The following is a 27828-nucleotide window of genomic DNA, read 5'->3' on the forward strand; positions in this document are numbered from 1 at the left end:
CTGAAGCACTTAGACGCCCCAAAAATCAATAATTACTGAAGTCTGGATGGCTCTTTGAGTGGTACAATGACAGCTGTCCAAGTGCGAGAACCTTTCCCTCCATGCGACCTAAACCCAATCTTATCAAAACTTATGGGTCCCCTATTTGAACCGTTGGCAACATGACCCTTGTTATACCTTTTATGGAAGGTGGCTTTCTTAGTGGCCATTACTTCTGCTAGAATGGTCTCAGAGATCCATGCCCTCACATCGGAACCTCCATACACAGTCTTCTTTAAGCTACATCCTCACCCTAGCTTCCTCCCAAAGGTGGTTTCCCAGTTTCATAGCAATCAGGCAAGCTTCCTACCCATTTTCTATCTGAAACCATATGCAAATAGAGAATAACAGCAACTTCACTCATTGGATGCTAGACATGCTCTAGCATTCTACATAAAAATTACCAAACCATTCCGTAAATCCGCCCAATTGTTCATCGCAATAGCTGACAGGATGAGGTCTTCTCATCTTTGGTCAGAAAATTTAGTCTTGGATCACATTGTGCATTTTCATGTGTTACAAGCAGATGGTGTTCTGCCACCAGCTATCCTGACTGCCCACTCCACAAGAGCACAAGCATCATCAATGGCATTCTTAGTTCACATTCCTATCCATGATATTTGCAGAGCAGTGACCTAGTCGTCAGTGCATATGTTCTCTGCTCAGTATGCCAACAGTCTAGGGACAATGCCAGATTCGGTTGAGCTGTTTTGCAGTCAGCATGTCCATGAACTCCAATCCCACCTTCTATGCAACTACTTGGGAGTCACCTACAATGGAATGGTCATGTGCAAGCACCAAAGAAGGAAAAACGGTTACTAACCTTTCTGTAACTGTTGTTCTTTGAGATGTGTTGCACATGTCCATTCCAGGACCCACCCCCCTCTATGTCGGAGCTGTCCGGAAAGAAGAAATTGGGGGAACGGGCTCACTGGGCCCTTTATATGGGCACTATGAGCACACAGCACGAGAGGGCGCCCACGCTGCCCCGATGGGCATCATTGAGGGGAAAATTTCCATTGATTGTGCTCGGGTCATGCTGTCATGGTATGAACCCCCACTCTGAACCTTAGCGTCCAAAAGATGGGGTACCAGCATGAATTCCTCTGAGCTTAATTACTCACTTAGAAATGATAGAGCTGCCACCACCCAAAAATATAGTGTTTTTTGGGGCACTTTCTGGCCCTCAAACCCTTCCCTGGGGACCCCAAGACCCAAAACCCCTTGGGTCTCACAACAAAGGGAAATAAACCATTCCCCCCTCCTTTCTTCCTCCCAGATTCTCCCCTCCCTGGGTAACACTGGGAGATCCCTGTGATTCAACTCCTTGAATATTAAATCAGAGAGGAAATTCACCTTCCCCTCCCTTCTCCCCCCTTCCAGACTCTCCCTGAGAGAGAGACAGTAATCTTAACACAGAGAGAAATCAGGCTTTTCCTCCCCCCTTCTCCCTTTCCTCCCACCAATTCCCTGGTGAGTGCAGACTCCCTCCCCTTGGGTCTTACACAAGATAACCAAAAAAAATCAATCAGGTTCTTAAAAAGAAAAGCTTTTAATAAAAGAAAGAAAAAAGTAAAAGTTGTCTCTGTAAAATCAAGATGGAAAATGTTACAGGGTCATTCAGCTTATAGACACCAGGGAGAATCCTCCCCCCAGCACAAATACAAGTTGCAACAGAGATACAATCCTTCCAGCAAAATACACATTTGCAAATAAAGAAAACAAACAAAAAAAAGACTAAATCGCCTTTCTAACTGGTACTTACTAAATTGAACAGAAGATTGGAGAGTCTGTATACCTGTCTGGTCCCTCTTAGATCCCTGAGAGAACAAAGAAAAAAACCCAGAAAGCACAAACAAAGGCTTCCCTCCACTGAGATTTGAAAGTATCTTGTCTCCTGATTGGTCCTCTGGTCAGGTGTTCCAGGTTTACTGCTAGTTAACCCTTTACAGGAAAAAGAGACATTAACCCTTAACCATCTGTTTATGACACACGCGCACACCTACAGTGGAGTGGACATGTGCAATACATCTTGAAAAACAACAGTTACGGAAAGGTTAGTAACTTTTTTTCCTCTCTTTCTGGTACCTTTTCTGAGATTGAGATCGGGGCAGATCCTCAGCTGCATCTTCTGTAAATGAAGAGTATGCTATATTATGTTTAAACTCTTCAGAATTCTCTGTTTTGATCAGTTGACCACTCCAACTGTTGAGTTATGCATTAAGGGAATTTGAACAGATTAAAAATATAGAGATTACGTTGTGTCATAAATGAAACAGCAGGTGGAAAACTGTATTTGGGAAATTTGGTCACAGATTCCAGTGAGAATTGAACTGCAGGTGACAGTGTATCTCATTTTGGATAAGGTTTTAATATTCCTATCTTACCTCCGTTGGTGATAGCCACACCATGTTTGCGGTAAGAATAATTTAGAAATATGTAGATTTTGTGTGTGCATGAAGTTAATGAAGTTGGGAATTGAATTTAAGTTTAAATACAAGATGTTCTGCCACCGAAACTCTAGTAGGCCAAGAAGTTAACATATCCTGGTGTTTACTACACTGGAAAAATCATACTGATGAAGTATATAGGGAAAGTGTGAACTAGTATATTCATTCATTTGGATGCATTGATTTTAGGCTTCCTGTTATCATAAAGTTGAGTCCTGATTGAACTGAAGTATTCAAAATTACTTGGGTGTGGAGTAGAAATTATTCTCAGCACTTTTTAAGTTACTGAAAGATTACGTTAGCAGTTCTTGGAGAAAGTAGTTGGTATATAATGTGCTTTTCAAAAACTGAATAAGGGAACATCACAATTCTTTTTGTTACTCATTTTATTATCACTGAAATAATGGTTCAGTGACAGCTACTGAAGAATTGAGTGCCTTCCTTCTGTTTAAAAAAAAAATATCAGGGGAGAAATAAATATCAACTTACAGAATGGGAGGACCTATAATTTATGTGAGGTGTTGACATTTATGCTTGTAACTATGTCTTTTCAAAAAGAAATCCCAAGTGGAGGTTTTACAGACAGTTCTCATTTATTTAAATATCTTTTTATACCATCTATTAGGTCACACAGGTAGAAAATGTCCTCATTTATTCAATATTTTTCTATTCTTCATGTCACTTCCACAAGAGAAACCATTTGCAACTAATTTCAGGAATTTTTACCACAATTTTGACAGAGGACCAAAGCTGTTCTATTTTTTTTTTAAGTATGCTTTTTTGTCTATATTAGTGTACTTAGGGTGTTTCAGAAGGGTGTGTGTGTGTACGTGTTCATATACGTATGTATACGCGTATGTACATATATACTATGTATATAAAACCTGTGCTACCATGAAAAATCATTCAGTCTCTCACTCCAGACAAACTGAATTTAGACTGACAAGAGCCCTTTATCTAATTGCATAGTTATATTATATTATTGATTTTTAAGCAGAGTTTCTCACTGATCACAGCAGGGAGATCTACTTAAAAACTGATGGTATGATTTTGGGCTTTGAGAAAGTCCCTGTGGGTAGTTAAATCAGTCTGGAAACACTCAGTACAGACAGATGAAGAAACATTCATTTATATTTTAAATTGTAGTTATAAAAATGTAACTAGACTGCTTTACTGTATGTATTTTAATTGAAATTAGAGTAAGTAATAAAATAAATGATTATTCCTACAGTGAACTGTTTTAAAAGCATAGAGTACCTCTCACAAGTTGCTTGTCTTTAAATTACAGACGCATGCCAAGTCTACTGGAGTATTTAAGTTACAACTGTAATTTCATGGGTATCCTGGCAGGCCCGTTATGCTCTTATAAAGACTATATTACTTTCATTGAAGGCAGATCATACCAACTGACACAGTCTGAAGCAAATGGGAAAGAAGATGTAAAATATGAACAAAGAGATCCTTCACCAAATGTAAGAACTATGATTTTTTGCAGTGCTGCTATATATATATATAGTCATTGCATGAAAAGCTTGGTTTGCATTATTCATTTACAGGCATAACTTCTCAGATATATCTGGAGTTTATTCAGTGGTACAGTTTTTTGTTTAAAAAAAAAATGTATTTTTCCTGAAAGGTAGGTGTTCTGCATAGATTCCCACTGTTGGGTCTTCTGAACAAAAAGTAAATAATCTTGGAGCTGCCTAATAAGCTTACATGGTAAAATACCACCTTCAGATGAAGCAGTTCATGTGCACTTTGTCTTTGTCAAGTGCACTTTGTTCATGTGCACTTTGCAAGCATATTTGTCTGCATGAACTGCTTCTGAAAATAAGCCAGAAATAATGGGAAAAACCGCATGCATTTTGTCTATGGAATTTGAATGGGAGATTTATAAGCTACTTCAAAGTCTCAAACTTTTTTGTTCGCTTCCTTCTGTATTTCAGGCTAAAACTGCACATTTACATGTTACAAGCCCTTCTAACTGGGTCTTTCTTAGGGGAGAGAGAGCTTTAACATGCCTATAGGAACTTTTTCAGTCTTAATTTTTTTTCATTTCTTTATTCATATGAAGGACAAGTAAACAGATTGTTTGTTGTACAGATGCAATACCAATGACATACGTGCATCATTATCGTACCACACTGCACCCAGAATCCATGCACATTAGGGTTTTTTTATTTGCTCCTTTATCAGAGTGAGGGTCCAGGCACATATAGATGAAAGGCCTGTTGATCATCTGTTGCAAACAATACACATATGATTTGAATTAAGACCAATGACTACTGACATTTTGTACATTACCCTTTTTAAAAACTGATCAGTTTAACATTAAGGATGTGGAACATACTTTTCCATCATCCTGCACATTAATTCGTCTGACTGTATATATGTACACATTTGAATTTTAGTCCAAGATACAGTTATCATCTCAAACAGAGAACACAAAGTTATTGTGAAAGAACTGGAGATCTCCAAATATATTGCATCTCCAAATCAACCTCCAACTTACCTTTTCCCTGCTTAATTTTGGGTACGTCTACACTACCCGCCGGATCGGTGGATAGCGATTGATATATCGGGGATCGATTTATCACATGTAATATAGATGCGATAAATTGATCCCCGATTGCTCTCCCATCTACTGCTGAGCTCCAGCTCGGTGACAGGCAGAAGCAAAGTCAACAGGAGAGCCGTGGCAATCAACCCCATGCCGTGAGGACGCGAAGTAAGTCGATCTAAGATACGTCAACTTTAGCCACGCTATTCTTGTAGTTGAAATTCTGTATCTTAGGTCGATTTCCCTCACCCCACCCCAGTGTAGACCAGGCCTGAGGGTGAGGCCTGTGAACATAAGAATGATCATACTGGGTTAGACCAAAGGTCCATCTAACCCAGTATCCTGTCTACTGACAGTGGCCAATGTCAGGTGCCCCAGACGGAGTGAACCTAGCAGGTAATGATCAAATGATCTCTCTCCTGCCATCCATCTCCACCCTCTGACAAACAGAGTCTAAGGACACCATTTCTTACCCTATCCTGGCTAATAGCCATTAATGGACTTAACCTCCATGAATTTATCCAGTTCTCTTTTAAACGCTGTTATAGTCCTAGCCTTCACAACCTCTTCAGGCAAGGAGTTCCATAAGTTGACTTGTGCGCTGTGTGAAGCAGTTAGTCTCTAAGGTGCCACAAGTACTCCTATTCTTTTTGTGTGAAGAACTTCCTTTTGTTTTAAATCTGCTGCCCATTAATTTCATTTGGTGATCCCTAGTTTTTGTATTATGGGATTAAGTAAATAACTTTTCCTTATCTACTTTGTTCACATCACTCATGATTTTATATACCTCTATTATATCCGCTCTTAGTCTCCTCTTTTCCAAGCTGAAAAGTCCTAGCCTCTTTAATCTCTCCTCTTATGGGACCCGTTCCAAACTCATAATCATTTTAGTTGCCCTTCTCTAAACTTTTTCTAGTGCCAGTATATCTTTTTTGAGATGAGAAGACTACATCTGTACACAGTATTCAAGATGTGGGCATAGCATCGATTTATATAATGGCAATAAGATATTCTTCTTCTTATTCTCTAGACCCTTTTTAATGATTCCTAACATCCTGTTTGCTTTTTTGACTGCCTCTGCACACTGTGTGGACATCTTCGAGAGATACTATCCACAATGACTCCAAGATTCTTTTCCTGCATTTGTTGTAGCTAATTAAGCCTCCATTCAATTGTATTTATATTTTTGGGGAGGTTATTTTCAATGTGCATTACTTTTAACATTTATCCACATTAAATTTCATTTTGCCATGTTCGTTGCCCAGTCACTTAGTTGTGAATCTTTTGACGTTCTTCACATCTGCTTAGGTCTTAAGTACTGACAGTTTAGTACCATCTGCAAAACTTGGCCACCTCACTTTTATCCCTTTCTCCAGATCATTTATGAATAAAGTTGAATCGGATTGGTCCTACGACTTGACCCTTGGGGAACACCACTAGTTACCCCTCTCCATTCTGAGAATTTACCATTAATTCCTACCCTTTGTTCCCTATCTTTTAACCAGTTCTCAGTGCATGAAAGGCCCTTCCCTCTTATCCCATGACTACTTAATTTACGTAAGAACCTTTGGTGAGGGACCTTTTCAAAGGCTTTCTGGAAATCTAAGTACACTATGTCCACTGGATCCCCCTTGTCCACATGTTTGCTAACCCCTTCAAAGAACTCTTAACAGATTAGTAAGACACGATTTCCCTTTACAGAAACCATGTTGACTTTTGCCCAACAATTTATGTTCTTCTATGTGTCTGACAATTTTATTCTTTACTATTGTGCTTGCCTGATGTAGATATGCTTGTGCATATGCCTCAAAGTGGTACTAAACTTTACCACATAATCTTGCTAGTAAGCTTGCTATCTGAAGGTCACAAGACCAATATATGTGTGAATGTATAAAGGATTCTACCTTCAAAATACTCTAGCTGCACGTAAGCAATTTTCCTTAAATTATGTTGCTCATACAGTGCTTGACTTTTTTTTTTTTTTTGTAATTTATGCTGCATTCGCTTTTTGATGTTAAGATTAAGATAAACTGTCTGTGCTCCTGATACTTCGTTTCCCAACTGGTGTTAGACAAATTTTGGCTGCATTTTATAAAACCAGTGAGTACTGCGTGCTTTTCAAAAAATTTTGGATTATCTATTTGTTTACTGCATTTGCTGTATCAATTACAACTTTGATTGTTTTGTTATGATTCATGTTCCAATCCTGTTATCTTAATAAAATGCTTATCGAAAGATATTTTCCTAGATTTTCATATTAATTTTACTTTTTAAAGAAAAACAAATGATTAAGTAACTCATCAAAATAAGAAACTTAATGAGGATCAGCAAATGTTAATATCTTAGATGAAAGAATCTTTCAGCTAAATTTACTATGTGCTTCCTTTCTTGTCAAATTTTATTTCTGTAACATCAAATATTCATGCCAGCCTCCTCCTGTACACTTGTTAAGTGCATGACATGAATCTAGTTTAGCATTTTACTGTGTTAATTGCATGTTAACTGAATCTAGTCAACATTTTAAAATGGTTTATTTCATATCTCCCTCCTATTATGCCTTTTTACAAGGTATCATTTGTTGGTGCTCAAAGTGATGTCAACAGTCAGAAATTAATATCTATCTTCGTAAGTTTACTTTTATTATAGCTGTTAGCTATCCTTAAAATACAGGATTCTTGTGGAAAAAGTCTCCCTGCTTTTGGCTTCTTAGACTATTTTTAGATGTTGATGCTTTTGCTAGTTGCCTGCAGTTTTCAACTAATTGATTGTATAGTAATCTCAAATGTAGTAAGCTATATTATAGTTCATTAGTTTACTGAACTAATTTTTGTTTGTGTATCACCCAAGAAGATTTAAAAATGAATCCATTTCAGTAGAAGTGTAAAAGTTTGCCTGGAAGTTTTAATTGCTTAAGGCCTGATCCAAAATTCTATGAAATCAGCAAGAATCTTCCTATAGACATCAGTGGGCTTTGGATCAAGCCCTAGGTGCTGAAAGGATAACAAGATTGCCCAACAGAATTTTTTTGTCAGGCTTGGTGATCTAATTTTTCCAAGATCGTAATGAAATAGAATTGTGAGATCCCGCTTGGTTGGTCTGTTACTTAATATGACAGTAGTCAGTCAGTTACTGGAGCAGTAAAAATCATAGCAAACAAACTTTGTGGAGATCAGGGCCAAGGCCTACAAAATTGTATTAATTGACTTGAATGACTGAACATCTTTCAAGTATGATATTGATACTCAGGTAATGTTTTGTCACCATGAAACTATGGCAGTTCTGACCAGCGAAATATGGTCTCTTAAACTGCTTTATGTTTAGGTAACGAATAGATCAGATACATGTTTTTAGAGAAGGGTATTTTTGGTTTATGCTGAAAAAAGCAGCTTTCCTGTTATATAGAGACTTTTTAAAATAGAAGGGTTGACAAACATTTGTAAATGGCAGAAGCTAATAGCAACATCTCATCAGCCGTCCTCTAAATCAGAATTACTACTTTTAGAAAGGATTTTATTTGTATGCTTTAACACACTACCTTGAAAACATGAAGTGGTAATTCTGATACTCTTAAGTGAATTCACATTTTTCAAAATAACACATATAGGAAATTGAGTTTCAGCTTTTGTGATCTTGGGTGAGGGTCAATATTCTTCTCACACAAACTAATTCAAAATTTATATGCTATGTGTTAACCTCAGATTCTGTTAGAGGCAGGGACTGTCTTCTCCTGTGTTTGTAAAGTGCTAGAATAATGGGTCACTGAACCTGACTGGGGATCTCTGGGGTTTACTGTCATACAAATAATACATAAGAACACTAATGAAATAGTATTATGAACTTAAAAATCAACATAATGAGCAAAACCATAATAAAATTATTACAACTTGTCATCTTCTTACCTAGACATTTATCCTAAAACATACAATGTAAATATAATAATAAAATATTTAAACAGAATAATCTTTGTACATATTATTTTCTCACAATTGTAGACCAAAACCACCAGCTTCATAGTTTTATGGTTTGAATTTTAAAAACTAAATTTCAGCAAAACTCCCAGTGTTCTACATTTCACATTAGACAGGATCCACCACCTAGCAGTCACTTGTGCTCATTTGTACTCAATTTGTGTGAGTACAAATGCCTGGGATTTGCACCCATGTATTTGCACTGAGTGTGTGCATATGCAAATAAATGATTTGTGTGTATAGATGAGATACTTGTTTATGTAAATTACACATGTACTAATGTGTGAATAATTGTGAGTAACTTGTGGAAATTCAGCCCTTTGTTTACATCGTCAGAGAACAAGAGATTAATGCTCTTCAGCTTTTCCCTTCCCTTGAATAGGAACTCAGGGGAAGGACTAGAAGAGTGGCTGAATAGGAGACAAAGGGAAGAATACTTTTGGGAAATTAAGGCTTCTCACTGAGAAGTCTCAGGATGGAGTTAAACATTAAAAAGGTTTTTTTTCTGCTTACATTCTGATAATTATTTTACTTTCTTGATAAACACCAACCCTTGAGGAAGAAACCTTGCTGACTCCAACTGCTGAATTATCCAAGCAGTTTATTGAATTCTGTTGAATCATTCCATTATCTTATTTTAAAACCTTTGAGACAATTCTCTCTCAGAGTTCTGTGATATGTAAAAGTCACTAACCACACCCCCTCAGCTAAAACCCCTCCAACGCATCGTCAGGGATCTACAACCCATCCTGGACAATGATCCCACACTTTCACAGGCCTTGGGTGGCAGGCCAGTCCTCGCCCACAGACAACCTGCCAACCTGAAACATATTCTCACCAGTAACTGCACACCGCACCATAATAACTCTAGCCTCAGAACCAATCCATGCAACAAACCTCGGATGCCCAACTCTGCCATATATCTACACCAGTGACACCATAACAGACCCTACCAATCAGCCACACCATGCACCGGTACATTCACCCGCCATCCACCAATGTAATATACAGCCATCATATGCCAGCAATGCCTCTCTCTATGTACATCGCGCCAAACTGACAGTATCTAGGAAAGATAATAATGGACAACAAATCAGATATTAGAATGGCAATATAACAAAACCTGTAGCAGAGCACTTCAAACCTCCCTGCCACCACTATAGCAGACCTTAGAGTGGCCATCCTGCAGCAAAAAAAACTTCAGGATCAACTCAAAGAGAAACTCTTGAGCTTCTAGTTCACTGCCAAATTGACACCACAGCTCAGGGTTAAACAAAGACTGTGAATGCTTGCTAACTACAGAACAGTTCTCCTCCTGGTTTCACACGCTCAACTGCGAAACAGGCCTCATCCCCCTGCATAGAACTAAACCCTCATTATCTCTAGCTTGCTTGCTGCATATATACCGCCTCCTGGAAATTTCCACTACATGCATCTGATGAAGTGGGTATTCACCCACGAAAGCTCATGCTCCAAAACGTCTGTTAGTCTATAAGGTGCCACAGGATTCTCTGCTGCTTTTACAGATCCAGACTAACACGGCTACCCCTCTGATACTTGACCCCCTCAATGCTCTCTCTGCTTACCATCTCCCTCACCACCAGAAAGCGCAAGAGCTCATGTGAACCACTATTAATGTTTATGCAGATATGCCAATATCTTTGGTAATCTAATCTTAAATCTTTGACAACATGAAGGATTTAAGAGTCACGTGGAGGAAAGGGGTCACATAGCAGTTTTGTAGGTTTGGGTACTTAACATTTTTTTAAGGATTATAAATTTGAAATATTGAAAGTCTGAAGTATTTAACCAGTATTCTTGGCCTCTGTTGTACATAGGTTTTTATACTACCTTCATCACCATGGTATCTGAGCTTGCCTTTCAGTAGCGCGTTAAGCAACATGACTATTAGCTGTCACGTTTGTTCTTTCATCCTCTCCCCAGAAGAGGATGCGCAGTGGAATGTATTATTTTGGTAGGGTTTATTATTATTTTATAAACATACCTGTTGCTATGTGTTTTTGTTAAAGAAAGCAAGGTGGCTTGCAGTTGGAATGAAAGGTAGTGAGGTTTGTGAAGTTCCTTAGTTCCAGGGGGAGTTCATAACAGTCTTGGACAATCCTGGAGAAGATTTTATCTCCCACATAGACAAGCTTTACTTTTATTGTTGAGAGTTCCATCGCTCTACAGGAGCAAAGTTGTCAACAATGGTCTTTGACCTGGTGGTTATGTGGCCTTTTAGGTATCCTGGACTCAAGCCATGGAGCATTTTGAAGATAAGGACAGAGACCTTGAAATTGATTCTAAAGTCTATGGAAGCCAGTGTAGAGGGCAGAAGACTGATATAATTTGTTCACAAATATTTGAGTGGCCTGTTTTGCACTGCAACATTTTGTAGTTGTTGGAGTTTTCTGAGTGCTGGCAGTTTCAGGCCCAAGTACGTAGCACTGCTATAGGCCAGCCAAAAAGTGAAGAAGGCATGAATAACTGAGGCTAAGTCATTCTTCACCAGGATGGGAAGGAGACTCCTAGCCAACCAGAGCTTAGAGTCAGTGAGGAGTCCAAGAGAACTCCTAGACTACAGACTGAAGTGACCAATGGTGGATGTGAATATTCTGCCAAAGGACACTGTGTCGTGGCTGAAAATTATTCAAAATACTTTCCTTTCTGCCCACCTTCACCTCGTCTTTGCTTCAGCCAGCTGTTCTTCATTCATGAGCTGGTCTCATTCAAGCCCTGGCTATCTTGGTTGTAGTGGTGCAATTACATGTGGTGAAGGGAAGGTAGAGTGGTGTGTCATCTGCATATTGGTGACACTTGAGTCCATGTTGTCTGACCAGTTCACCTAGTGGTTGCATGTAGATGCTGGAAAGGATCAGAGAGAAGATTAATCCTTGTAGAACTCTACAGATGAGGAGAGTCTAGCAATGGAGGTGCAGTTTCCTGTCACTACTTATTGGATATGCCTGTCAAATAATTTTAGTGCATCATCTTGGATCCCTGCAACCTCTGAGATGATACAGCCATATCTCATGGTCAAAAATGTGAAGCACTGCTTCTCTTTGTTGACAGGAGGAGATATCCATCAGTGCCACTAAAACAATTTCATTTCCATGTCCTGGCCTGAATCCAGAATGAATTGTGTCTAGAATGTTAGCTTCAGTTATATGTGCTTGTAGTTAGCCTTTTGCTAGCTATGAGCTTGTAAATAATCAGAAGGCTTGACACTGTTTGGGAATTGGCTAGGACCGAAGCATCCATGATGGGTTTCTTCAGTGTTAGTCAGATTTCTGCTCGTTTGAAAGAAGGGAAGATTCCTTCTCTGAATGATGCACTGACCTGATGGTGGAAGAGACTTTAAAGAGCGATGTGAAGGTGGACAATCAAGTGGCTTTGCAGATGTTTACAGGGAGCTTATCCTATGTATTAGGAGCAGCATAGAAAGGAGCATGAAAGTACTTGTTTTGAAAATGTAGTAAATGGGTGAAGGCCAGCTGGCAAGAACAGAAGTAGCAGTCAGCATCTCAGTAGTGTATAAGATATGAATACGTAGGGATAGGCCTTGAAGGACCTGAAAAGCAAAGATTAGTAGTGTATTTAATATGCTAAAGGGTGGACAACACAGAGAGGGTGATGTGGTCACACAACAAGCCAGGAAAATATTTGCAGCAGCATTTTGAATGGATATATGTGGAACAAAATGGGATGTGTCAAAGCCAGAGAGTAGGATGCAGTAGTTACGATGAGTGCTTGGGAGAAGAGATCTAGCTATGTGGTCAGAAAGGAAAAGCTGGATCTGAGAGATATTATGTAAGATATACAGAATTCATACATGACCCGGATATGAGGCTCTAGAAAAGACCAAAATGAATAGAATGCCCAGATTACATTCCTGAGTGACAGACGGGGTTGTGGTGATGTCCATGGGGTCTGAGAATGGAGGGAGTGGTGACTATTTTGGAGTGGGAGGAAAGATTAAGATCTCTGTTCTGCTCACATTGAACATAACAGTGACATGCACAAGGAAATCTCAAAGAGATTTTAGGATATGTCTACACTGTCCACATTACAGCGCGGCTGTGGCAGTGCTGCTGCGGCTGTGCTGTAATGTGGGCAGTTTAGACACGCTTTATCACCTGGGGAAGAGCTCTCCCGGCCATAAAAAAAAAAAAAAAAATAACCACCCTGAATGAGCGGTGGTAGCTTTATCACTGGGAGCGTGGCTTCCGGTGATAAAGCGCTGTCTATAATGGCGTTTTCAGCGCTAAAACTTGGGTCACTTAGAGGTGGATTTTTTTCACACCCCTGAACAACAAAAGTTTTAGCACTGACCGTGGCAGTGTAGAAACAGCCTTAGTCTGGGCAGAAGGAGAGTAGAGAGAGAGAGATCTGAGAGACATATCAGCATAGAGTTGATAGTTGAAATGTTTGCAAATGAGACTGCCCAGAGATGAAGTGCAGATGGACAAGAAGGCGGGGCGGGGGGGAGCAAGCAAGGAGAAATATGGAACCTCTTAGAAAGTTGGACGGGGTTGGAAAGGATCCTCCAAGCAAAAGGAGAGTTAAGAGGAGTGAGTAGGAGGATGAGCAGAAGAGGGACAGGGTCCTGAAAGCCAAGAGAAGACAAAATTTCACAGAGCCTGGTCAGCTGCATCAAAGACAGACGACAACTTGAGGAGGAAGAGGGTGGAGCACCTATTTGTCTTTAAGTGGCTGCACACATGTATTCCATTCAGAGATTTCGATGCCCACTGTGCCAGAGCCAGAGAGTTTTCTGAAGCTGTATGTTTTTGGGCCGTGCACATGCCCTGCACCTCATTGTGACCCCTTCTGAACTTTATATAAAGGCACTGCCACTTTGTTCCACTTCAGTTCCTTCTCTCACCACCTCTGGCCTGAATCAGAGCTCCCTGGTAGTTTGCCTTAGTCTTTTTTCTAAATGTGCAGTCAGCATGTTCAGCTCTTCTTTTCCTTTGAATAACTAGTTAGCAGTTAGTACCCAGTAGATAGGCTTTGTTTATTGTTTTAATTCTTTTAAGTTAGTTCATAATTAGTTTTTGGTGTGAGGCATTGTTGGTAAGCAGCAGTCACTGTGCTTCAAGCACTGCCCATCATATGAAGTGTTTATTCCAGTAGTAACACCCACCCACCTGCTGCCTTTTGTGACTCAACAAGGGACGCGTTACAGAGAGGTGCAGTATCTGCTGTTCTTTCAAGAAAAGAATGCAGCTTTCCATGGATCTGCACCTCAAGCAGTACCTCCTGGAAAAGACTATAAGACCCAACTTGGCTCCAGGGCATTTGACTGAATGTCTTGCCTTCTGCACACACTATACCAGAGAGACTGCAGTGGTGTCATGACAGACCCCTGGTTTCACACACTTCTCCTCAGAGAAAAAAAGGAGTTGGGATTTCTTTGCCAGGATTCCTCAAAGAAGGACCCATTAAACAGACCAAAGAAGCATTCTTCTTTTTCAAAGGATTCAGAACCTCACCTGCACTCCTTGAGTACACATGGCAGAGTTGGGCCATTGACCTGCGTCTCCCAGTACTGCAGAGGGAAGATATTGGTTCCATGCTGTTGACTCCAGTACCATCTGTGGGACAGCCATTGAGTACTAACATTACAAGTACTGATGACCTCACAAGCTTATGAGGCTGCAAAGGATTTGCTTTGCGTCTTTATTCCGGACTCTCCTGTAGTGCAGGGATTCCATTGCATTGGTTGCGCCTCCTGCTCTTCCTGTTCTGTCCCAATCTTTGGCTCTGATACAGAGACTGTTAGTTGTACCAGAGTCAGTACCTGCTAAGCAATACAATAAAGTTTTGATCCTGGCACCTATGCACACTGGTCAGAACTGGTATGATCTTCCGTCTCTGCACCTGTGGCCTCAGTACCATGATAATGGGTTGATAGTCAGAATGACCATTGACCATAGTTTATCCTTTGGCGCGGACTACAAAATCTTTCCTCGTATCAAGTCTCAATGCAATATCCTCCACATCTTGGAGCACGTTTGCAGTATGACTATCATGCCAGCATTGGTTCTGATACTGACCTCTTTACAATGGATTACAGATAAATCAGATCACCTAAGGCCTCGTCAGGATTGGCATACTCAATACCTACTGATTATTATTCAGGTGGCTCCTCATAGTCGGGTTCAGAGTATCCACCACTGACATCCCTACCTAGGCACAGTTGGTCTAGCAAGTCTTCTCCACCACTCCCAGAAGGAGAGCATTGGTACAGGGAGCAGGACCATTCGTATAGCTGGTCCCCAATGTCTTGATCACTGGCCCACTCAAAAGGGAAGTTTCCAGACTATTTGGCTATGCACCTTCCAAAGCCATCTATGTCAGAGACCTGCACAGATGCTGGTCCCCCCAGTCACCAGAACTGATTCAGGATGAATCAGAGGAGCTGGTTCTGGCATAAGTGATCTTTCATCCTCATAACTCACTGACCCTGGATGACTCCTTTCCAAGTCTGGAGGATTTAAAATCTTATTGGCTCTGCTGAGGAAAATGGCTGTGGCTTTGGGTATGCAAGTTGAGCTTGTGCAAGAGAACACTGATATGGTTTTGGACATTCTCCAAGTGGTGGCCCCTGGAAGGTAGATCATCCTATTAATGAGGCTCTTTTAGAACCTACAAAGACCTATGTCACACACCAGCCTCCTTAGCTCTTGCGGCTAAGTGCATGGACAAATTATACCATGTCCCAGTGCAAGGCTTCAAGTGTTTTTATTCCCATCCTGCCCCAAATTCCCATGTGGTCACTGCTGCCAATGAGAGGTCACATGATATAATCATAGAAATGTAGTGCCAGAAGGGACTTGGAGAGGTTATCAAGTGCAACCCCCCGTGCTGGGACAGGACCAAGTAAACCTGCACCATCTCTTCCGGGTGTTTTGTTCAACTCTTTCTTAGAAACCTCCAGTGATGGGGATTCCACAGCCTCCCTTGGAAGCCTGATCCAGGGCTTAATTACCCTTATAGTTAAAAAGCTTTCCCAATATCTAATCTAAGTCCCTTGCTGCAGTTTGTCCTACTTTCAGTGGGCATTGAGAACAATTGATCCCTGTCCTCTTTATAGCTAGGGTGACCAGATGTCCTGATTTTATAGGGACAGTCCTCATTTCTGGGTCTCCCTTATATAGGCTCCAATTACCCCCCACCCTCTGTCCCGATTTTTCACACTTTCTGTCTGGTAACCCTATTTATAGCAGACCTTAACATATTTGAAGATTCTCATCAGGTCCTCCCTTAGTCTTCTTTTCTCAGGACTAAACATGGTTTTAACCTTCCCTCATAGGTCTGGTTTTCTAAAGGTTTTATAATTTTTGTTGTCCTCCTCTGATCTCTCTCCAGTTTGTCCACATTTTTCCTAAAGTTTGGAGCTCAGAACTGGACACAGTATTCCAGCTGAGTTCTCGTAGTGTCGAGTAGAGTGGGACAATTTCCTCCTGTGTCTTACATACAATACTTCTGTTAATACACCTCAGAATATTAGCTTTTTTTTGCAATCACATCACATTGTTAACTCATATTCAATTTGTGATCTACTATAATCCCCAGATCTTTTTCAGCATTTCTACCACCTCCCCTGTTAGTCCCCATTTTGTAGATGAGCATTTGATTTTTCCTTCCTAAGTACTTTATACTTGTCTTTTTTTTTCATCTTGTTGATTTCATAGCAATTCTCCAATTTGTCAAGGTCATTTTAAATTCTAATCCTGCCTCTAACCTCCAGCCTGGTGTCTTCTGCAAATTTTATAAAAATACCCTCTGCTCCATTATCCAGGTCATTAATGAATATATTGACTAGCAATGGATCCAGGACTGACCCTCTGAGGAATCCCACTAAATGTACGCTTCCAGTTTGACAGTGAACTATTGATAACTACTTTTTTAGTACAGTCTTTTAACCAGTTGTACATCCATTTTATAGTAATTTCATTTATACCATATTTTCATGTTTTCCTTATGAGAATGTCATATAGAATTGTATAAAAAACCTTACTAAAAATCAAGAAATATGATGTCTGCTGCTACCTCCTATCCAGTAGTAATCCTGTCAAAAAAGGAAATTAGGTTGGTTTGGCATGATTTGTTTTTGACAGATCCTTTGGCTATTACTTGTGACCCTATTATCCTCTAGTTGCTTACAAACTGATTATTTAATAATTTGGGGAGGGAAGATCAAATCAACTCCCAAAGAAAGAGTCCAAGAGACTTGATTTGCTAGGGAGAAAAATCTGTTACACGTCCTTTCTCCTGGTGTATAGCTTACCAACAGGCACTGTTAACTAAATGTGAATTTGTATCGCTGAATTTACTGACAAGCTGCTGGAAGATGCATGGGAAGAATTTAGGACTTTCCTGCTAGAAGAACGCTTGGTGGCCACCCCAGGGTGCACTTGATGTGGCAGATACTTCTTGAGTGATAGCCTCTGCAATAACAATGAGGAGAGCTTCCTGGTTACAAAACTGTGGTATAACCTCTGACACCAGCAAATCTTAGATGATCTCCCTTTTGATGGTCAGTTTTTCTTTTCCTACAAAACTGAGACTTTGCATTCATTTAAAGACTCCATTTGTTGGGAGCATATTTCTCATCCCCCAAGAGGTGTCAGCATAGGGCACTGCAACAGCAGTGCTCCTAGCAATATTATAGACAACCTGGATATCCACAAAGGCAACATGACTTTTTGAGGAGGAAGCAGAAGTCAAAGAAGGATTTCTCCAACTCTAACTAAAACCAGCCAGCCTGTATCTGTCCTCACTCAGCGGAGCAGAAGCAGCACATTTAGCATCTCTCTCAAGGACAGTGATAGTCATGAATGATCATTCTGCTATTTCCTCTCCATTTTGGGACAGATTGTCCCACTTCCTCAGTGTTTAGGAAGCTATAATGATAGCCAAATGTGTCCTGAGCACTATGAGATTGGGATATTCTGTTCAATTCCTCTCCATCCACTTCTTCCACCACCTACCCCATTCCTTTCCAGGAACCCATCTTACAAGGCAGTGCTCTTTCAAGAAAATCTATACCTTATTTCCAAACTGAATTTTGCTAGCTTCTACTTCCAGCCATTGGATTGTATTATACCTTTTCTGCTAGACTGAAGAGCCTGTTATCAAATATTTGTTCCCCATGTAGGTACTTATAGACTGCGTGATCAAGTTATCCCTTAACCTTCGTTCTATTTAGCTTAACAAAAAGAACTCCTTTAGTCTTTCACTGTTCGGCATGTTTTCTAATCCTTTAATCATTTTCATGGCTCTTCTCTCAACCCTCCCCAATTTATCAACGTATTTTTCAAATTGTGGACACTAAAATGGGACACAGTATTTACTGCAATGGTTGCACCAGAACTAAATTAAAAAGTAAAATAACCTCTTTACTTCTGTTCGAATGTTTATGCATCCAATGATTACATTAGCTCTTTTGGCCATAACATCACACAGTAAGCTCATGTTCAGCTGATTATCCGACTTGGTTCCCCCCCCTCCAAATCTTCTCCCAAGATAGAATCTCTGTGAAGTATGCACGTTTTTTTTTATATCAGACATACATAATATTCCTCATAGTTTTACTTAACCCCTTATTTACCACATATGATCTTGTTACTGACGGAACATTCTCACTTTTAACCTCCACTTTTGAGTTAAGTTTGAAAGAAAGGAAAACTAAATCTGCGTGTAGTAGCTAAGAGAAAATAAAATCTAAATTACAAGGATTCTCCTAATAGTGCTTTCCTGTTATGCTAAAGAATGGCTCTCAAATCCTGTTATCTGTTTGGTTTATCTCTTGCCTAATGAATTTCCTACATCAAAATCATCAGTATTGATTTCCTTATGCAGTAATGGTCTACAAATTGTCTTTTGAAAATTGTTGGGTGTTATTGCAGTAGTTCTTTCCATCTCCTGGAAGCAGCATTACTTGTGGATTATTGGATGTGATGAATTCATCAGGCCTCTTATTAATACACTTCCGTTAGGCCAGCAAAATAAAGCTTGCTAAAATCTTGATCTCTGAAGTGCTGCCTGTTGACATGTGAAATATCAGGATTATAGCAATCTTTTGCTGTCACTTTGCACATCACACAAGAAAGGTAAACAACTTGAACAGAAGGCACAGTAGAGAACAGAGTGGTTGAGTGGGAAGAAGGAGAGACAGTAATATCTAAGCTGGGAAAACAAAATTGATCACTTAATTACTGTTTTATTTTTAAGTATTTTCATTCATGGCGGTGGTGAAGTTACCTTGTTATCTTACATCTTTATGTTTATAGTTACACAATATTTGAAATAGGACATTGTCTCTGAAAGTATGGGAAAATATTGAAAGTATGGTGGAGAGAACAAGGAACTAGCTATTACTTATCTGTTCTAACACTTTTATAGCCAAAATCAGGCCACATTAATTATTTTCCTGGCAAATTCAATAATAATAGAATTATAATGGTAAATGTATATCCATATTTTAGTCTCAATTAAACTATTGAGAGAAATGGAGAATTTTGAATACAAGTAGAGCCTAAATGACTGTAGCTCTTCAATGATTAACTTGTGCATGGACACTTTAGGTGCTTCTTTAGTATATGAAAGATACTTCAGCAACTTACACATCATATGGGACCTTTTGTCCTTGGTATACAGAGCAGACTATGTATTTAAAACAGCAAATGTTATGTGTTACTCATTATGTGCCGGGGTGCTGGAACAATTTGTATAGTGGGGATGCGGAGAGCCATTGAACCCAACTGTAAACCCTGTATATGATGGAGACCACTTCAAGCCAGGGGGTGCTCTGCACCCCCAGCAACCCTAGTTCCAGCATCTATTCTTGTGCTCATTTTATAATGGAACCCGATCTACATTTTCTTAAAAAAAAATGGCAAGAGCAAAAGGACTGGGCTTTGAGGGATACTGGGTCAGAATCTGTGTGTCCTTGGGTGAGTTACTTGACCTTCTTCTGCCTTGGTCACTCTAGCTGGAAAACAAGGCCTCATAAAACCAGAGGGAAGGATTCCATTGTAAATCCCAGTTAAATACATTTAGAAATTGTTATAATTTCAAATCTTGTATATCATACTATGAAACATCCTCCACAGTGGTGCTTAACATATTGATTTGGACAACATTTTACATCTTGTCTTTCTAAAAGGTGCTGAAAAGGAACTGAAAACAAGGAGATACTAGTACTTATATGCTTGAATAAACTCCAGTTGATGTTTGAGTGGTATGTCTTTAAAAGTGGAGAAGGGGACTCTTTGCCACTGTCTGTCAGTGGGTTTTGTGAAAAAGATGCACTAACCTCAAATGACCAATTGATAATCTTGATAATGACATCTTAATTTTTATCTGTTTAGATAATTCTTGGTACCATTATGAAAAGCTGGAAGTATTAATGGTGTTCCCATTTATTCAAGGGATTTTTCAAGGTTCTTAATTACTGTCAGACTTTGATTTAACAATTCTTACTTTAAGAAGGGAGGGTCATAGCATAATCCAGGCAGGAATATTTCCTTTTCCTTTTACCCTTTTAGCTTGTAAATGTCAGTAAAAATTTAAAGTTCATAGATGTTTATCAGGAAGTGACACACTTTTCTACACCTATTTAGAGAAGATTATCAATTACTTTTGTTTCAGAAAACTTAATAAAAAAGATGAAGCTCACAAACTCTCCTATATTGCGCTTTTCAGATAGCTGTGACACAGAAACTCTTAATCTGTGGGCTCTCCTTATTATTTCATATGACTGTCACAAAAACTTTACCTGTGGAATACAACATTGATGATAACTTCAGAGCTACAGTTTCTTTGCCTATGAGGATTATCTACCTGTATGTGTCTCTGATGGCTGCCAGGCCCAAATACTATTTTGCATGGACTTTAGGTAAGCAACAAAAAATGTGTTTATACTTTTCTTTACAGTTAAGAGTACTGTATGTTGGGTATGAATTTAAAAGTGAGTGTGCCCTCTTGGAGACTTAGAAAGAACTAATTTTAGAACTGAGACTTTAGGCAAGAGACAATGAATGGGTTTATTTTATAGTTGCCCATTAACATAAATTTAAGCATGGAGTGTATTTTGCAAACTAGATTCTAGGGCCCGATGAATAGATATCTCCATAAAACATGTATTTGATATATTTGAATGAGAAATAGTATTTTTATCCCTTTAAATTTTTCAGAAAAATAGTTTAATTGCATAGTGCATTTTAAGACTTATGTACTTTACTTTTCACACTCATTTATAGCCATTCTAAACCTTTTCCTTGCAGTCAAAAGGAGAAAGTCAAAAGGAGAAATAGTTAAGGACATTGAGGTCAATGATAATTGGACGATTGCAACATGAATTTACTAAAGGTAGATCGTGCCGAACCACCTGATCTCCTTCTTTGAGAAGGTGACAGATTACTTAGACAAAGGAAATGCGGTAGATCTAATTACCTCGATTTCAGTAAGCATTTGACTGGTTCCACATGGGGAACTGTTAGTTAAATTGGAAAAGATGGGGATGAATATGAAAGTTGTAAGGTGGATAAGGAACTGGTTAAAGGGGAGACTTCAGGCGGTCAACTGAAGGTGAACTGTCAGGCTGGAAGGAGGTTATAGTGGAGTCCCTCAAGGATCGGTTTTGGGACCAATCTTATTTAACCTTTTTATTACTGACCTTGGCACAAAGAGCGGAATGTGCTAATAAAGTTTGCAGATGACACAAGCTGGGGGGTATTGCTAACACAGAGAAGGACCGGGATATCTATACAGGAAGATCTGGACCACCTTGTAAACTGGAGTAATAGTAATAGGATGAATATAATAGTGAAAAGTGCAAGGTCATGCACTTAGGGATAATAATAAGAATTTTAGATATACATTGGGGACCCATCAGTTGGAAGCAACAGAGGAGGAGAGGCCTTAGGTATTGGTTGATAGCAGGATGTCTATGAGCCGCCAATGCGATTATGGCCATTAAAAAAGCAAATGCGGTTTAGATGCATCAGGCGAGGTATTTCAGCAACGATAAGGAGGTGTTAGTACTGTATATAAGGCACTGGTGAGACCCCACCTGGAATATTGTGTGCATTCTGGTGTCCCATGTTTAAGAAGGATGAATTCAAACTGGAACAGGTTCAGAGACGGGCTACTAGGATGATCCGAGGAATGGAAAACCTGCCTTATGAAAGGAGACTCAAAGTTGGTTGTTTAGCCTAGCCAAAAGAAGGCTCCGGGGATATGCTTGCTCTTTATAAATTATCAGGGGATTAACTTTAGGGAGGGACAGGAATTATTTAAGCTTAGTACTAATGTAGGCACAAGGACAAAATGAGTACAAACTGGATATTAGGAAGTTTAGACTTGAAATTAGACGAGGTTCTAACCATTAGGGAAGTGAAGTTCTGAACAGCCTTCCAAGGGAAGTAGTGGGTGCAAAAGTTTATCTGGCTTTAAGACTAAGCTGATAAGTATATGGAGGGGATGATATGATGGGATAGTTAATTTGGGCAATGATCCTTGGATTATCAGCAGAAAGTCTGCTCAATGTCCTGTGAGGGGATGTTGGATGGGATGGGATCTGAGTTAGTGCAGAGGAATTCTTTCCTGGGTGCTGGCTGGTGAGTCTTGGCCCAACTGCTCAGGGTTTAGCTGATAGCCATTTGGGGTCGGGAAGGAATTTTTCCTCAGGGCGGATTGGCAGGGGCCCTGGAGGTTTTTTGCCTTCCTCTGCAGCGTGGGGCATGGGTCTCTTGCTGGTGGATTCTCTGCAGCTGAGGTCTTCAAACCACAATTTTGAGGACTTCAATAACTCAGTCATGGGTTAGGGGTTGTTATAAAAGTGGATGGGTAGGGTTCTGTGGCCTGCTTTGTGCAGGAGGTCAGACTAGATGATCATATTGGTCCCTTCTGACCTATAAGTCTATGAGTCAGTGACCAAAAAAAATCCTATTTAGAATAGCCCAGTTGCAAGAACAAATTGCATAAAACTCAATATGGATATTGTAGTGTATAGTAATATGGTCAGCAATAACTGCAACATAAAGTGCAGTTGTTTCCTGTATTGATGGTAAACATTTCACCTTGATCTTATTAAAAACTTTAATGACCAGCTAAAAGCAGAATATATATATATTGCCCTTGTTTGAGGCACTAAATGGATGTTGTATTTTAAACAATATTTTTCCTTTCCAAGTCATTTAGGGAAAAAATATTCAACTTCCAGAAGTTTGTGCCATGGAAATATTTATTATATATATTTGATTATATATTTTGTTTATTATATATTTGTTGCATAACTCTGCATGAAAACTGAGGGGAAACCAATGCAGTAAGGAATTTAGTAGAAAAGAATGACTCACTTTCAGCTGCTAGTTTAATTCCTGCTCAGTGAATGAAGTATTTTCAGCTTGTCTGGGTACAAAATAAGTCTAGGGTTTGTTGAAGAATGACATACTTTGGAATATTGTGCCTAAAAACACCAGTATTATCATCTGTCAAGGATGGAAGCCAGCTGAAAAGTGCCTAAACTTGCACTGTTGGGGTATCTCCTCAGAGCGGGTTCTGTCTGTACAATGTCTGCTAGCAGAGTTGAACCAGCCTGGCTTTGATAAAATATGAAAGGACATAAACTTTATTGGATCAGTGCTTCATTTAGTTCTTGCCCTCTTTTGCTGCTACTACTTCATTGTAACTGCTCTAAGGGCCTGAGCAGAATCCATGATGACACTGGTGTTTTCCTGAATGTAATGCTTTGGGGGTTTTATCTATTTTTATCCCTTGCAAATGCTAAAGCTCTTTTACAAATATGTTAAAATGCATACTGATGTGTATGCTATCAGCACTGTTTCCTCTTTTAGTTAGGAAGTTGTTATGGAATTGGTGTTACTTTCTGGTATTGTATTTCTAACTTGATCCTAAAAAAGTGTGACAAGGTGATATTTCTTATGTCTGGCCTCAAATAGAGCAGCAGGTTCTCTCCTTATTTACAAAATTTAATTTAATAATTGTTCATTGGTGGTGCTATAGAATATGATGATAATTTATTAGGTTAGGGTACTCTTTTTTAAAAAAAAATATTACAAATTTTGTCTTGTGGGCCAGTAGAGGTCAGAAGAACCTCTTAGCTAAGGGGTGTCAGACTTCCTTGACAGCTGAATAACTGAGTGAAATGTATAGCCCAGGGATCAGCAATCTTTGGCACGGAGTTGAGCAGGGTAAGCACCCTGGCGGGCCAGGCCGGTTTGTTTACCTGCTGCGTGTGCAAGTTCGGCCAATCGCAGCTCCCACTGGCTGCAGATCACCGCTCCAGGCCAATGGGGACGGCGGGAAGCGGCAGCCAACACATCCATCGGCCCGCGCCGCTTCCCACAGCCCGCAATGGCCTGGAGCGGTGAACAGCGACCAATGGGCGCCGCGATCGGCCGAACCTGCAGACGCGGCAGGTAAACAAACTGTCCCAGCCCACCAGGGTGCATACCCTGCCGAGCTGCATGCCAAAGGTTGCCAATCCCTGGTGTAGCCTCTCCCTGACGGAGGAAATGTGTTGTGCAAATGGTAGCAATAGATATAAAAGGGGAAAGTTTTCATATGTGACCTCTGAGAAAAAGGGGAAAAAATTATCCCACTGAGTTGCCTGACATCATGGATGTGGATTAGTGAGAAAAGGAAGTTAGGTTGCCTTAGGGCAGCTGTTAAGAAAAGGGGAATAAAAAGGTTAAGAATTTTAGACATATTCCACTATCATGTAAAGTACACTTATTTTAGCACAGTAGTATACTTCCAGTGTTCTGTCTTCTAAATTTCTATTTCCTGTTGCAACTTAAATATATTGTTTTTATTTGTATAATATTGGTTTTATTCTAGACTCATACTGAACTAACACAGGTTAGAGGCAATTTTTCAAAGAAGAAGGGAAGGTTATTATCATAGAATATCAGGGTTGGAAGGGACTTCAGGAGATCATCTAGTCCAACCCCCTGTTCAAAGTAGGACCAGTCTCCAACTAAATCATCCCAGTCAGGGCTTTGTCAAGCCTGACCTTAAAAACCTCTAAGGAAGGCGATTCCACCACCTCCCTAGTAACCCATTCCAGTGCTTCACCACCTTCCTAGTGAAAAAGCTTTCCCTAAAATCGAACCTAAACCTCCCCCACTGCTACTTGAGACCATTACTCCTTGGTTCTGTCATCTGCAACCACTGAGAACAGTCTAGATTAATCCTCTTTGGAACCCCCTTTCAGGTAGTCGAAAGTAGCTATCAAATTTCCCCCCTCATTCTTCGCTTCTGCAGACTAAATGAGCCCAATTCACTGAGCCTCTCCTCATAAGTCATGTGCTCGAGCCCCCTAATCATTTTTGTTGCCCTCTGCTGGACTCCTTTCAATTTTTCCACATCCTTTTTGTAGTGTGGGGCCCAAAACTGGACACAGTACTCCAGATGAGGCCGAATAGAGCGGAATGATCACATCCCTCGATCTGCTGGCAGTGTTGCTCTTTATACAGCCCAAAATGCTGTTAGCCTTCTTGGCAACAAGGGCACACTGTTGACTCATGTCCAGCTTCTCGTCCACTGTAACCCCTAGGTCCTTTTCTGCAGGTGCTTATTCTGCTGTAACTAGTGTTCTTTTCCTTTACCTTGCCCTGTCAATCAGGTCAGCGGTTCCTGTTCTTCATCTTTAAGCATTCTTCTTAAATGTGCCATGCAAGATGACGCCAACCTCCTTCATGTCTTCCTTCAGCATCTAGTTCTTTGGCTCATGACTTAGTTCTTGTACTGTCTGGCCAACGTATCTCACATCTTGCCATGTTATGTGACCCGGCCATCTCAACCTGTACTCCCTCAACTTTTCCATAATGGAGGCTGCCTGCATCGTAGCTCATGCCATTTAATTGCATAGCTTAGCAGCTGTTGTCTTACTCAGTGTTCACCTGAGCATTCTTGTTTTGGCAGTATGAAGTAGTGTTCTTCTCTCTTCCTCATTGACCAGTGTTCCAACCCTTATGTCATGGCTGGCCTAATCATGATCTTGTACACTTTGCTCTTTAGTATACTTGGCACATATAATCCCCATCAACTCCCTGCATTTACAGCACCTGCTCTTCATGCAGCTCCTAACATCTGCATCCACATTCTCATCATGGCTCAACACTGAACTGAGGTTCAGAGTTTAACTCTATACCATCTAACTTTATTGATTTCTCATTGTCCCTCTCAATTAAACTTTACATGTATTCTGTCTTTTGTAAGCCATTTTCTTCTAGTGTAGCTCTCCATTGTTCTAGATCCCTTTCCAGTTTGTATTTATTTTCATGGCACGACCTGTCAGCAAAAACCATGCTCCAGGGAGCCTCTCCCCTAATCTCCTGCATCAATGTGTTTATTATAATCGGAACTAGGAATGGGTTTATGGCTGATCCTTTATGTAGACCTATCCCCACAGTGAATGATTCATTGTAGCCACTGCTGCTTCTCACTATCGTTGTGCTACTCTCATACATGTCCATGATAGTTTTAACATATGTCTCTTGCATGACCACAGGCATCTCCATAACAGTTCTCTAGGAACTGTCTCATAAGCCTTCTCTGAATCCACAAACACTAAGTGCAATCCTTTGCATTTCTCTCTGTACTGCTGTAATATTTGGGATGAAAACACTCTATCCTATGTTGACCTTCCTTGCATAAACCTGAATTAGTTGTTGCTTATTTGATGTTCCAGCTCCTCCTGAAGTCTTTTCTCTATTATTCTTACCAGCCATTTCAAAGTGTGACTCATTAATTTGATGGGTTGGTAAGTACTACTTTCTTGCACATCTCCTTTACACTTAAAGATAGGAACCAGTGTGATCTTCCTCGACTCACTGGCCTTTTTCCAGTGCAGAAAATTAAATTGAAAAAGATCATCATTGTCCCCATCCCCTCATGGTCTAATGTTTTTTAATGGCTCAACTGGTATGTTGGCTGGTCCCACTGCCTTACCAGTTTTGTAACCTTGAACCCTGTCTGAGTCTCCACAATGAAGAGAAGTCTTGTGAGACTGTTTCTTGCACATACTTCCTTAGGTGGTTTCTTCACATTGTCTTCACTGAGCAGCTTCTCATAAAACAGCTACCACCTCCTAGTGATATCACCATCTTCCACTACTACTCTTCCGTTTTCATCTTGGACACACTTTACAGTTCCCAAGTTCTCTGTGCTTCTATGCCTATTGTTGGCTAATTGATATATTCCTTTTCCCCCTTCCTTCATCAGTAGGACTGCTTACAAGTCTTTAAATATCTGACCCTTAGTTTCTGCATCTGCTCTTTGTAGTGTTATCTTTACAAGCTTGCATTCCTTATAACTTTCCACCATTTTTATTTTCTGCCATTACTTAAACCTTTCCTTCTTCACTGCCTCTGGCACATCATTCCCTCTTTTCATTTGGCCACACATTTGCACATTTTCTATAATATGTTTTGATATTTCCTCCCAAACTTCACTTGTATCAGAAAGGAACTGTGGGCTGTCCTGATATCAGGACTTGTACTATTAGAAGAAATTTTGAGTACACATTAGAAATCATGTCCTTTTCAGTAGTTGATTTTCCCCCCATTGATTTTTAACAGGCACATATTTAGAGCATGAGACTTTGGTATGCTATCTGAAACATCATGCAGTGAGACAATTTCCTTTTTGTATTTACATATTTAGCTCAGGTATCCCTCATAAGTGAAGGAAGATATCTGAACATTGGGACACTTTCTCAAACCCCTGCAACCAGTGGATACGCCTGTGCTTTGTAACCTTAAATTGAGTT

The 27828-nt window shown here is 39.9% G+C and overlaps 1 protein-coding gene across 2 annotated transcripts in view; it reads left to right on the forward strand.

The window, feature by feature from the left end:
- The window catches only part of MBOAT2 (membrane bound glycerophospholipid O-acyltransferase 2), a 240890-nt gene that overhangs the window by 183913 nt on the left and 29149 nt on the right, over positions 1-27828 (forward strand). For both annotated transcript variants that reach the window (XM_032795186.2, XM_075063689.1), the window contains 2 exons: positions 3778-3961; positions 20733-20925. In XM_032795186.2, coding sequence (XP_032651077.1) covers positions 3778-3961; positions 20733-20925 — 377 coding nt within the window. The remainder of the gene's footprint in view (positions 1-3777; positions 3962-20732; positions 20926-27828) is intronic.

The sequence above is a fragment of the Chelonoidis abingdonii genome, chromosome 3 (assembly GCF_003597395.2).
Source record: "Chelonoidis abingdonii isolate Lonesome George chromosome 3, CheloAbing_2.0, whole genome shotgun sequence".
Lineage (NCBI taxonomy): Eukaryota > Metazoa > Chordata > Testudines > Testudinidae > Chelonoidis > Chelonoidis abingdonii.